Raw genomic sequence first — 13,388 nt, 5'->3', positions numbered from 1 at the left:
GTCGTTATTTGTTTTCGGCGCCAGGCGAAGACCTTTTTATTCAAGCGGCATTTTAACTGTTAACATTATTGGTTTTATCTGGCCAGGGCGGCTTATTTTATACTGTACTGTTGTATTTTAATTTTATATTTATATTTTAATTTATATTATAATTATTTTAATTTATTGATGTGAGCCGCCCCGAGGCTTTGGCGAATGGGGCGGCATAAAAATGTTTTAATAAAATAAATAAATAAATAAATAAATAAAATAATGCAGGATGCATTCCTATGACCTCTGACATTGCCAGGGAGCGGCCTAGGTTTTTTCCATTTGCACGGGCCTGTGACCCAGGCACTAAAGCATGTAATACATGTTTGCATCAATGTTGGCGCCACAACCGTCAGCTCCCAAGCCAGAATGGGTCTTTAGGCCATGGACCATCTTGGGGAGACTTGAATCCAGAAAAAAATTGTCCCAGTATCCTGGGCTGGCCTGCGTGAGAGAAGAGCGAATGCTGGACTTCATGCAGACAAGAGGTCGGGCATTTCCCTCTTAAGGCAAAACAGCCCTGTAAGAGACACCTGGCAGGGACCTCCCCATCGCACCTGGTGAAGAGACAAGGACTCTCCTCTTGCTCAGAGACACTTGAGGCCACCCAGAAGCCATCAAGCCCCCTCCGGCAATCAGCACAAGCTCGGGAAGCCCATCTGCCCCATAGGTCACATGTGCAGAGAGACACGGTATCAGGGCATTGGGAAGGACTCTCTCCCTCTCCCCGCTGCAAGAGTGCTGGACACAACACTCTGCCGCTGCGGGACAGGTAACAGGTCCCCCCTTCTTCATGCTAGTCTCTCTCTATGCCAGGCAGGAAGCTCTGTCTCTCTTTCGAAATATAGAGTAAGATTGGGATAGAATGGGAATATGTGCTGTCTGGACCACATTGTGCCTGCTCTGTTTTTCTGATGACCTTTCCTTTCTTAGCGCTCGGCATGTTTGTGTGAATGCAAAACCACGGCTTGTTCTCTCTTAAATTGCAAATTAAAACCCCAGCAGATGACCTCAACCCTTCCAAAGCAATCTAGAAGGCAAGCACCTCCTTTTGGGGTGTCTTGCTCCCCAAGATTGCCTGGCAGAAGAGACTCCAAAGGCCAAGTCCCTTCTCTACCCCCCTGCAACGTGCACTTTAGCACCCCCTCTTTCCGGGGTCAGTTCCAGGCAAAAGGGTAATAAATCTTTTCTCCCGCCTTCTCCGAGAGCTGCAGGTGATAGCGAATCACACCCATCCACATTCTTCAAGTAGGAAAAGCCACCTGGAAAGCAAATTCAGTACCTTGCGCCACTTCACGTCCGCATTCGGCCGGGAAAGTTCACACTCAAAGGTTACGTCATCTTTTTGTGTGGCGCTGATGTCTGCCAAAGGTTTGATTATTTTCACTGGGGATTCTGCCAAAAATAAACAGAGCCCTGTGTTTGTGAAAGCCACAATGCAACCAGATTCCCTTGTGTGGCCTGGTAGCACACGCACATCATGAAATGTCACCTGAAGGGATGGAGCCGGGGTTGTGGATTCAGCCAAATCCCATGCATGTGGCTTTTGCCCAGCATCTCCATACCAGTGGGGGGAACCAGAAGACTTCGTTCCCTGGAGCAATATGCCATCCTCTCGAGGAGATGGCCTCTCAGCCAACACACACCCTGGGATGACAGCTCCTGGCTCAAAGATGCTCTCCAGTTTATTTGCTCAATTTTTTCTCTATACCGTCTATATTTCCATTGGAAACCTCTAGGCGGTTTACAACAATAAAAACATCAGAACAATTAACAGTACCTGATTATGCCCCTTAAGATCTGTGGGAGAGGCCCTGCTCCAAGAACCCTCCCTAAAGGAGGTAAAAAGGACATCTACTCGGAGGAGGGCCTTCTCTGTGGTAGCACCCAGATTATGGAATGTGCTCCCCAGAGAGGTTCTCCTGGTGCCGAGTTTATATTCTTTTCGGCGCCAGGTGAAAACCTTTTTATTTAACTGTTATTTTAAAAACTAATTTAAATTTTAATGTTTAACAGTCGCTTTAACTTCTTTAATTTGTATTTTTTGGTAAATTGTTATTTATTGCTGTTTTATTGTGGTTGTTTTAATGATCGTAAGCCGTGCTGAGATGCCATGCTTAAGGGACGGCATACAAAAGTTTTAAATAATAAAGTTTTTAAATAATAATAATAAAATAGATTTAAATCATAAAGTAACAATTTATTATCGTTAAGTATTGGTTAAAGAAAAAGCTTCGGTCTGATGCCGAAAAGACGAAACTTTCTACGGAGCATATTCCACAGTCAAGGTGCCACCGCTGTGAAGGCCCATCTTGTACCAGCCCTCCTTTAAGGGGAGTGCTTGGAAAAGGACTTCCACAGAAGATCTTAAGAGTCAGGCATTTTAAGGGCTCCAGTGTTTCCTGTGGCAGGAACTCCTTTCTCGCTGGTGTGCAGTTACTACAGGTGCAACTGAATAACGACCGGGCCTTTCAGGTCTCAGCATCGTCTCCAACCAGTTTCTTTCCCCTGTTTCTTTTCTCCCACCCAGGGAAGCCCCGGCACGTGTTGAAATGCAGGTGCTCAGATCTTCCCAGGGAGAGCCACAAAAAGCAGGCGGCTGCGTTGATCCATATTAACAACCCAGTGGGGTTAAAATGATGTATTCTCTTCTGAGAATTTAAGGAGCTGTGTTAATCAGCACTACTGGCAGGGATAGGACGAGGTAAGTCCGGACTCGCCCTGTGGCTGGCTAAATGGCTGGAGGGACGGAACGGACACTCAGGAGCCCTGGCCGGTCCCATCTGCCACACCAACTCACCGGCACTCCAACAGACACCCTGCGTGCAGCGGACGCCTACCTTTGACGTTGAGCCTGCCTGTGGAGTGGACCCCTTCGGCCTTGAAGGAGACCAGGCCCGAGTCCTCTTGCTCAAGCGAGGAAAGAGTCAGGGTATGCGTCTTCCCCTCGACGCGGATTTGGCAGTTGCCCTGCGACTTCAGCCGCAGACCATCCTTCATCCAGGTTACTTCCACGTTCTCATGCGACAGCTCCACCTCAAATGTGGCGGAGCCCTTTTCATAGACATCCGTTGGGTGCAGACCTTTCACCAGCTTGATGGGCCTCACTGAGAAACAAATCCATGTGATAAAGAATTAGATGTGCTTGGATGATGCCAACGCTTTCGCCTCCCGCCCTCCCACACTCAAGAGGAAGCAGAAGTGTCCAACACCCATCAGGAAACGACAGCAAGCTTGCGATGGGGGACCAAAAGGTTCAGGTTGGCCATCCCATCCAGAGGGATTCGGCTGCCTCTAGGAGATAGAGAATGGTGCAGAGGTGTGCGTTGTCCTTAAAAATAGCCAGGAGAAAATAACAACAGGCAACTCTCTGTTCACTAGACCAACCTGAGAAAGTATCCACGATCTCTTCTGGAATAAAAATTAAGCTAAACGCTCCATAGAGCAGGACCTCTAAAGCCCTTTAAAATTAGGAATGCACACACAGATTTTTTAAATTGTTATAAAAACATGTGGTCTTGTTTTTAAAAAAAATCCAGGTTTCTAACCTTTGTATTTGCTTCAGGCAAGAAATTCTAGATTTTTTTTCCATTGTTGTATTTGAAACCCAAGCATATGTCAAATGTGCACCATTTTGAATCTTGGTTTCAAAAGACCCAGAACTCTGGTGCATCTGTGGGTAAAGTTGCCCAGAAATGCATGATAGTTTTATTAATTGTTGTCTGCTGGAAATGCAACCAGCTTATCACGCCCTTCATCCTCAACTTCTTTTCTGATGTTTCATCTCTAAACTGCAATTGTAGATGATCCACCCCACCTGCTGCAGGGGTGAGCCAATGCCTAGCTTCACACAACGCAGTAAGCCATGGATGCTCGCAAGCCATGGTTGTGAGTTGTCTGAACCCAGCCAGAGTGGCTTGTGTGTGGTTCACAAGCCATTGTGGCTGGTTTTGGACAATGCAACAGGTCAGGTATAGGGGTTAGAAGATCTGGGTTCAAGTCCCATCCAAGCCAGCTTTACAGGGCTGTTTGAAGATCGAAAGGGGAGGGATTATGTGAACTGCCTTGAGTGAGATGGTATAATCTGGTGTCCTGCAAGAGCAGGGGGCTGGACCTGATGGCCTTCTTGGCCCCTTCCAACTCTACTATTCTATGGTTCTATGGTTCCTCGCAGAAGGAAGAAAAGCAGGATGTAAATGTAACAAAGCTTAAATCATAAAGGAATGACCTTTGGGTTGGATCAGTGGATATGCCACCACTCAAGAAGGAAGAGTGTGCCTGCAGGCATCGTGGGTTTGTTTTGGGGAGGTGGAGCAGCAAGGGGATTAGCAAAAGCACCAGCTCAACGCCCAGAAGGATTGTGCAAGCAGGCACTTGGCTAGTGGCACAGCGAGGGGCAGAGTGGAGCGGGGGGGGGGGGAGCTGGCAAGGAGGGGGGGCATTTTCCTGCATTGCACCCCAGCTATGGAATTCCAACCCTCAAAGAGAGGGCTGTGGTCAACCCAGCCCTCTTTCAGAAGCCTGCTAAAAGACTTTTCTGTTTCACTGGTATTTTGGAGCATGAATCTTTTGGGCTTGATTTTAAAGGACTGTTTTGAAGGTTTTAGTTGCTGCTACCATTTTAATCCTACAATTTTACAGGTTCATAATTTTATGGAGGTGTATAATTATTTTCCATTATTGATTGATTGTTCTGGATCCCTTTCTTAATGTATTAATTTAATTTACTTTTAATTGCTATTATTACTTATCGATCATTACTATTTTAGTGTATCGTTTTATTGTGGTTATGGCTGCATGGAAGCCACAGTATTTCTATGGCTAATCAGGTGGCATAGAAGTCAAATAAATAATAAATGGTAATTTATTATGTACTATTGTATTTCAATGTATTTTATCATGTTGTAAGCCGCCCCGAGGTTTCGGCAAGGGGCGGCATAGAAATGTAATAATAATAATAATAATAATAATAATAATAATAATAATAATAATAATAAAAAATACATTATAACTTCTAACTCAAGAGAGGTGCCAACTTGCGGCAGCAAAAAAAGCGCAAGAAAGGATGAAGAAGCAAGTTGTTCCTTCCTTTCTCCACAAAATGAGCAATTTGAGGTGATTCAACTCCACACATTCCAGGCCCACAAACCCAGGTTAGTGTCTGAGTTACACTTAAGAGCTGGTCCTGGTTTTGGTGACTACGCGACTACAGTATATGCATTTCCAAACCTGCATTTGGCCCATCCATACATTAAAGTTTTAGGTGGGCATGTATAAACTTCCAAAACAAAACTTGTGCACTTTTAAGCTTTTATTTTCTTGGGCTCCAAGACCACCGCAGACGGGGACTGCAGCCAAGAAATTAAAAGACGCTTGCTCCTGGGGAGGAAAGCGATGGAAAATCTAGACAGCATACTAAAAAGCAGAGACATCACCCTGCCGACAAAAGTGCATATAGTCAAGGCTGTGGTTTTCCCAGTTGCAATGCATGGCTGTGAAAGCTGGACCATAAGGAAGGTTGAGCGCTGAAGGACTGAGGCCTTGAAATTGTGGTGCTGGAGGAGACACTGCAAGTCCCTTGGAGCGCAAGGCGATCAAACCGGTCAGTCCTAGAGGAGAGCAACCCCAACTGCTCTTTAGAAGGCCAGATCCTGAAGATGAAGCTCAGATACTTTGGCCTCCTAATGAGAAGGAAGGACTCCCTGGAGAAGAGCCTAATGCTGGGAACAATTGACGGCAAAAGAAGGAGGGGACGGCAGAGGATGAGGTGGCTGGATGGAGTCACTGAAGCAGTTGGCGTGAGCTTAGGTGGACTCCGGGGGATGGTGGAGGACAGGAGGGCCTGGAGGAAGGTTGTCCATGCATGGGGTTGTAAAGAGTTAGACACGACTTTGCGAATGAACACCACCAACATTTAAGCTGCGGTCCTTGGGGTGGGCCCACCTCCTCCCTGTCACTCCAATACCGCAAACGCCTCCCCAGGGAAGGCCTGCAACCGCCGACTTACTTTCCACAGTCAGCTTTGCCTGGGTCTTGTCCTGGAGGGTCTCGCAGGAGTAATAGCCGCGATCCCCAGAGCTGGCGCTCTTAATCACCAGGCTGTGCTTGGCCCCATCAGCCTTGATCTCCAGGTCGTCACTGGGAAGGAGTTCGCTTCCATTTTTCGCCCATTTCACCTTCGGAATCGGCTTTGACAGCTCCACTTCGAAAGTCACCCTCTCCTTCTCCTCCACAGTTTTGGTCTCCAGCTTCTTCACGAACACCACCGGCGCCTCTGCAAGAAACACACGCGCGAGGCAGCGTGGAGTGAGCATAGGAGCCGCCACGGTGAGACACAGCTCGACATGAGCTCCTAGGAATGGTTGTGCACAGAGAGGGGACGGGGTGGCCCGTGGCCTGCAGAGGTGACAGATCCAGGCACCGTCGCAAAACTGACACGATGCAGCCTGGGAAGACCACGGGGTTTCGCCTGCGGTGTGGCTGAGCGCAGCAATCCGCATCTTGCGAAACAGTGGAACAGCTGGCAGTGCCAGTGGGGCAGGGCAGCCGTTCCCTTGTGTTTGTGAAAGAGGGTGCAACACCATGGGTAGCTCTTTTAAGGTTCAGGCTGAAAGTCAGAGTGGATATGCCGCCGCAGTGGCTGCAGATTCCCCAGCGCTCAGCGTGTCCCCGCCATCCAGCTGCCATCAGCCTTTCTCTTAGTCCTTAGACTGGGGCCTGGAGCAGGACGACTTCAAGCTGCAGGTCGAGGCTGATTTCTGCCACATAAAGAACTCCCTGCATGTAGGAATGTTAGGGCAGAAAAAGGGATTTAAAATCGCCCTCCCCCCATGGCAAAGCTTCTTGCAAGGGGGAAACTAGCAGCTTGGGGAGAAAAAGCTAGGGAGAACCTCTCCCTGATGCACTACATTTCTACTTGCAAGCAGCCCCTGTTTTTAACATGGGGGAGCATTCAGAAATGAAACCTTGCCCACCTGCACACTTTGAGGTAGTGATGGCCCTTCTGCCTGGCCATGTTTAGTTCCACCCTTGTAGGATAATCTATCCTGTGATCTAACTTGTATTCTTTGCTTTTTAAAAAATTTGTGTGCGTGCAAGCACAAATACATGTTGGTCCATGTTGTAAGTAACATTTTACAAACCTGGTAAATATTCCAATATATACCATGAGTAATATTATTTATCTACTTTCTATACCAATCAATAGCCAAGAATCTCCAGACACTAACAAAAGTATAATTAGCCAAAGTACTGAAGAATAATTAGCACTTCTATATGAAAAGCCCAACAACTAACCTAGCAAATACCAATTACTTTTCAGTTGTTGGCTTTTAGAAAAAGGCAACATATAAATACCAGTTACTATCATTACAGGGATCAAATCCTGCAGAAGCCATACCTGCTAAACCTCACCATCCTTTCCTCTGCCTTAAATTGACCATGCACAAATCGTATTTTGAAGCATGGATTCTCTGGTGCCTGCATGTCTCACCTTCCACCCTGAGGGTTGCTTTGCTCTCCATTCCTTCCGCTTCTGTGGAGACTTCACCAGAATCCTTCAGAGCCAGGTTGCGGATGGTGAGGCTGTGGCTCCCACCCTGGTGAGAAATGATGTACTTCTCGCTGGCTTCAATCCTGGCTCCTTTGTGGCTCCACGTGACGGCAGCGTCACCAGGGGAGACGACACACGTGAACACCGCCTCCTTGCCTTCTTCAGCTACGACCTTGTGGAGACCTTTGACAAACTTCACCACTCTCGCGACTGAGGGAGAAGAGCAGAGCCATTCAGCCCACTGCAGTCAGTAATACGAAGCATTTCCCCACCAACGGCGGTCGACTCTCCCTCAAAAATCCCTTCTCTCCCTGCTTGTTTGCGTGATCTTGGCACACTTGAGTCTGGGAGCAGCGCTTGCCTAATGAAGCATGTAGTTCAGCCCCATGCGAGGCCTCAGTCCAGAACGCCCTCATGCGTGGCTCATGTTCAGGGAGTCCTTTACCTGTGCTGCTCCGGTTTGTGGCCTCTCCAGCCACTGCTCCAGGACAAGCCCGTCCTTCATCTCAGGTGGCCCACCCAGCTCCAGAGCCTGGAAAGAGGCAACTCTTGGCCCCGCATCTCTGGGACCACCTCCCTGCCGTGGCCAACCGTGCCCCAAATTGGCCATCCTTTGGCACAACCCTCCCTGGGTGGGCCTTTAAAGACATGACTTCCAGGGGCCTTTCTTTTATTCTTGGTCTTTTTTATTGTCTTTTAATGTTTTTTGCACTATTTCAAATTCTTGTTTGAATTCTTTTTACTGTTTCCATCTATTGTATTGGATTGTTTTTACACTTTGTGGTAAACCAGCCAGAGAGCGTTGGCTACAGGCAGTATAGAAACGAAATTAATACTAACAACACTTCGCTTTCCGGGTGTCTCCATAGCACAGAGATGGTGAACCCCTTTTAGTCCGTGGACCAGATGCAATGACGAAGGAGCCGTGGGGGCTGCATCCCGGTCATGGGAGGGGCCAGATGTACCAGCACAGAAATTACGGCTGCCTTTAGTTAAAGCTCAGGAGAGACATTTCAACCTTTTAGAACTGGGGCATGGGGGCATGAAAAGGACAGAAGCCCACCCCTTGACTCGCCATTGAGGAGGAAGTGACCAGCACAGGAGGAGGGGGCAGGTCTACCTAGCTGGACCCCAGGAAGTCTGGAATCGGCCCAAGAGCCCCATCTCAGCAGACAGCCATGCCAACGGAAGCCTGGACGAGCCACCGAGCAACCTGCTGGCACTTGCCATGTGACGGCGAAGGCCAGGACCCCAAGGCGTACCTGTGGGGGTGACCCGGACGCTGCACTTGTCTCGGTTGGTTTCACAGCAATATTCTCCCTTGTCTTCTTCCCGGAGTCCCGTGATGACCAGGAGCCGCTTTTCGCCCGCCTCGCGCATCTGGCAGCGCTTGTCGGCTTTGAGCTCCACCCCGTCCTTGCGCCACACCACCTTGCCCCCAGGCTGGCTCAGTTCGCAGCTCAGGGTCAGAGTCCCTCCGATTTCCGCTTTGACAGGCTCCAGCCTCTTGGCAAATTTCACAGGAATTTCTGACATTAATGGCAACAAGGGAAAACATCAATATTTATCCAGGTTCTTTGAGGAGGACAAGAAGCACTGTACATCTGAGCTTTTGACCTTCCCTCCATGAATATGCTAACCGGGCAGATAATTTGATATGTGCCCTGCCTTTCTACCAAGGAAAGTGGTGGCCAGGTCCTCAAAGTCCGAAGTCCCGCTCGGTCTTCCCTACAAGACTTCCTGAAAGTCCCGTCGGTGCTTCCCTTCTTGCTCTAGAGGGATATGCTTTCTTTTCCTTGCCCTGAGCAATAATTTTGTTCTGCACTGTTACTGCAATGGGATTTTAGTCCTGCATTTTAACTGTGATATCAATATTTAGATGTGAAGAGCCTAGAGATGGTATTATATTACACAGGATCGACGTGTCACAAATACATGTACACACACACATGCCTACACTAGCTAGCTAGCTGGGATGGAGACAGGCTTGCAAATTCATGGCTTGGGCTGCGGGCTCCAAGGTTCTGCATTTGCCAAACTTCGCTTCTGGCTAACTCTGGCGGCTTTCTCACCTTGCACCTGCACTTGGAACTGCTGCTTATCGCTCCTGGTCTCACAGGTGTAGACAGCGGCGTCTTTGACCTCAGCCTGCTTCACGGTCAGGATTCGGGTGCCTCCTTCCTTCTTCATCTCATGCTTCTTGTCATCTTTGATCTCAACTCCATCCTTGAACCATTTGACCTCAGCATCCTCAGGCACCACTGAAGTGGACAGGATGATGGTCTTGTCCTCCTGGACCACAATGGGCTTCTCCTGGGCAACCTTCCCCTGGAATTTTGGCTCGGATTCTGTACGGTAAAAATGCAACAATACCTATGAACAACTGGAGTTTCCCAAACACCCTGGAGAGTCTCAAATGAAATCAGCTGATTGAACAACGAGCACACCTACAAATTGTCCAGCACAGCAGCTGGAGGCATCCAGGGGCAACCTTCTCGCAAAGCGCGTCGGATCGGCATGCACAATATGGCAACCCGTGATGTTCTTAAAATTGTGGGTTGTGGTGGGAAAGGGCGTTGCTGGCACAGGCCCAGCGCATGCCGGCACGGTTCAAAGAGCCACAGATGCTCTCTTCTTGAGCCACTTAGCCCTGTGCCTGCCCTACACCTCCGGCCCGTCTCTCCTCCAACAAGCCAGAGAAGAATCCGTGGCTGATTCTAGGGTTGTTCCAGGGGAGAAGCAAGCCAGAGGTCCAGGTCCGGATACCACGCTAGACAACCTGGGAAGGCAGGGTTGTCGGCTGCTCCACCTTACCAGAGCGGCTGCTGTGATGTGCGAAGGTGGCCATGCGTTCTTCGGGGTACCCACACCACATCCCCTCTGAAGTGACCCCTAACCTGCCCCACACGCTTTTCTGTCCTGCCTTATCCGTTCTTCTTATAGGAAGAGAGACTGCCAGCTGCACTGCACCCACTAAACCTCCCGCACAACCCTCTGAAGGAAGAAGTGGATGCTATTCCAACACGATGAAGCATCCTTCTTGGCGTTCTCCCCACCGGCCCTGTGAAGGTTGAAATGGGGCAGCTTACGGCTACTGCTCAGTCGTCACCTCCTGTACGGACATCGGTGTATTTACACCAAGGAAAGCAGCCACATCTTCTGCTCATTGAAAAGATGGAACCTTTCGCTTTAGAGGCCTGTGAAGACTGTGGGCAGCAAATCGATGTCTCCTGAGGAGAGGGAGGCGGGGAAGGCAGGGCGGGTGCTAAGGGGAGGCCCTGGGAAGGCCTCTGGCTGGCTTGGCCTCCTCACGGGTGAACCGGCTTGTTCCCCTGCCTGCCTGTGGGCTCTCCAGCTGTCAAGCGAGCAGGCATTCGCCCTGATGGGGAAACGGAGGAGGAGGAGGAGGAGCAAACTGACTCCCAGAGGGAGGAGGACTCTCGCTGCAGGACGCTCAAAAACCTGGAGCTGGCTCTGGGTGGAAGCCCAGCTCCGCAACAGCTCCAGCTCTCCCAGAAGTCGCCACGGGCATCACACCTTTCCCCTCTCTGGCCCTCACCCGGAAGAGGGAAGGGCACTCACCGACCGCCTGCACCTTGAAAGTCAGCTTCTGCCCAGCGGCTTCACAGGTGTACTCCCCAGCATCCTTCTTCTCCACCTGCTCCAGGAGCAGTTTCCGGGAGGTGCCTTTGGACTCCATCTTGATCTTTTTGCTGGCACTCAAGGGCTTCCCATCTTTGTACCACTTCACCTCAGCGTCAGCGGTGGTCACGTCACAGGCCAAAACAGCGTTCTCTCTCAGGACAGCTGTGACCTCCTTCTCGACTTTCTCTGTCTTCGCAAATACAGTCACAGCCTCTGTGGTGTGGAGAGAAGGCACACAACAGCCATGAGCAAAGCAGGAGCGGGGGACCATCCTCACACGAGGTTGGTGGCCTTCTGCTCCCTCCGAAGATCACCACTGGTTTAGGCCCGAGGTATGAATTGACTATTATTTATTAAAACATTTTTATGCCGCCCCATTCGCCGAAGCCTCGGGGCGGCTTACAACAATAAGTTAAAAATAAATAACATTAAATTAAAAATATAAACATTAAAATTAAAAATACAAAAATAACAATATAAAATAAGCCGCCCTGGCCAGATAAAATCCAATAATATTAACAATTAAAATGCCGCTTAAATAAAAAGGTCTTGGCCTGGCGCCGAAAAACAAATAACGACGGCGCCAGGCGGACCTCTCTGGGGAGTGCATTCCTTAACTTAGGCGCCACTGCAGAGAAAGCCCTCCTCCGAGTACCCACCCTTCTAATTTCTTTCACGGAGGGTTCCCAGAGAAGGGCCTCTCCCACAGATCTCAAGGGGCGGCCGGGAACATATGGATGTAAGCGCTCCTTCAGGTTGGTTGTCTGTTGTGAGCTGGGTTCCCCCTTTCGCACTTCTGGAACAACAGGCTGTTCTTTGGCGAAAGACTCCCAGTAAGCACAACCAACAAGGAATGAGTCTCCGAGCATGCACGGAGCCCTTCGTCGAACCCAATCTAGCAACCACATCCAAGACCCTGTTTTTGAGCACCCCTGGGTCCCCCACTCTGGGGAGGGCGGGCTTTGGAGACAGGCAAGCCCCTTCTATGCCCGTCGTCCCTCAAGCTGGTTGCCCCATTTCTCCCAACTCTGCGTCACGGGGTCAAGAGTCAGGCCAGGCTCGGTGGCCTGCAAAAGTTCTCTCTCGCCCCTTCCCTGCAGCAGAACATCCAGACGATTCTCAGCGTCCTCCTGAGCACCAGGGGAGGGTTCCTTTGGGATAAGCCCCTCCACTTCTCCCAGTTCAGCATCTGAGGATGCTGCTTCTCAGGGTCTCTCCAAATCTGACAGGTCCACCTGCCTGACCTTGGAGCATCTGCCAAGAAGAGCTGCCCCTTTCATTCCAGCGGTGGCTCCCTCAGCCAACTGGACATTCCAGCTTTTAGTGCTCCCGGAACATTTATAGGTAGCATAACCTGTATGAAATATTGGTACAGCCCAAAGAGGTGGAAGTAAGAGGTGGGGCTGTAAGAAATTCAGATCAAAAAGAGCAGGAAATCTGAAGAGGCAAGAGCAGCTGCTGCCATGAATCATAGAATAGTAGAGTTGGAAGGGGCCATGAAGGCCATCCAGTCCAACCCTCTGCTGTTGCAGGACACCAAGTCACACCATGCCACTCAGAGGGCTGCCCAGTCTCTTTTGAGTGTCTCCAGTGTGGGAGAGCCCATCAGCTCTCCAGGCAGCCTGTCCCACTGTCGTCTTGCTCTGACAGTGAGGAAGCTTGTCCTGATGTCCAGCCTGAACCTGGGTTGTCGCAACTGGAATTGATTATTCCGTGTCCTTCACTCTGGGATCAGCAAGAAGAGATCTTGGCCTTCCTCTTTGTGACAGCCTTTGAGGTCCTTCTAGAGGGATCTCATGTCCCCCCTCAGTCTTCTCTTCTCAAGGCTATTGACCAAATATTGAGGCACTGAATCACATTTGTAAATCTAGAAGATCCTATACAAATCCCACCCCTATCCTTTCTCTTGCCTACATGGAGGAAAATTCTGCTCGTTCTTCCTGCTTTACTGTACTTGAGTCCCACACATACCTAGAACATTAAGTGTAAAGGTCAGTTTCTGGCCAGCAGCCTCGCAGGTGTACTCGCCGGCATTCTTCTTTTCTACTTGTTGCACAATCAAGCGGCGGGATTTGCCTTCTGCTTCCACCTTAAATTTCTTCCCAGGAGAAATCAGCTTCCCCTCCTTGGACCACTTCACTTCGGTCTTGGCCTGGGCCAC

General features: G+C 49.6%; 1 protein-coding gene across 1 annotated transcript in view; it reads right to left on the bottom strand.

Annotated features, from left to right (window-relative positions):
* The window catches only part of LOC123020800 (obscurin-like), a 192,030-nt gene that overhangs the window by 144,136 nt on the left and 34,506 nt on the right, over positions 1 to 13,388 (bottom strand). Inside the window, exons 11-18 of the mRNA XM_044424979.1 lie at positions 13,199 to 13,379; positions 11,165 to 11,440; positions 9,655 to 9,930; positions 8,845 to 9,111; positions 7,523 to 7,792; positions 6,038 to 6,304; positions 2,871 to 3,137; positions 1,313 to 1,425 (exon numbers count right to left, since the gene is read on the bottom strand). Coding sequence (XP_044280914.1) covers positions 1,313 to 1,425; positions 2,871 to 3,137; positions 6,038 to 6,304; positions 7,523 to 7,792; positions 8,845 to 9,111; positions 9,655 to 9,930; positions 11,165 to 11,440; positions 13,199 to 13,379 — 1,917 coding nt within the window. The remainder of the gene's footprint in view (positions 1 to 1,312; positions 1,426 to 2,870; positions 3,138 to 6,037; positions 6,305 to 7,522; positions 7,793 to 8,844; positions 9,112 to 9,654; positions 9,931 to 11,164; positions 11,441 to 13,198; positions 13,380 to 13,388) is intronic.

The sequence above is a fragment of the Varanus komodoensis genome, unplaced genomic scaffold, assembly GCF_004798865.1.
Source record: "Varanus komodoensis strain SLA01 unplaced genomic scaffold, ASM479886v1 scaffold15, whole genome shotgun sequence".
In the NCBI taxonomy this organism is placed as follows: Eukaryota; Metazoa; Chordata; class Lepidosauria; order Squamata; family Varanidae; genus Varanus; species Varanus komodoensis.
Note: the sequence above shows the minus strand (reverse complement) of the source record. Positions and strands in the feature narration are given on the sequence as shown.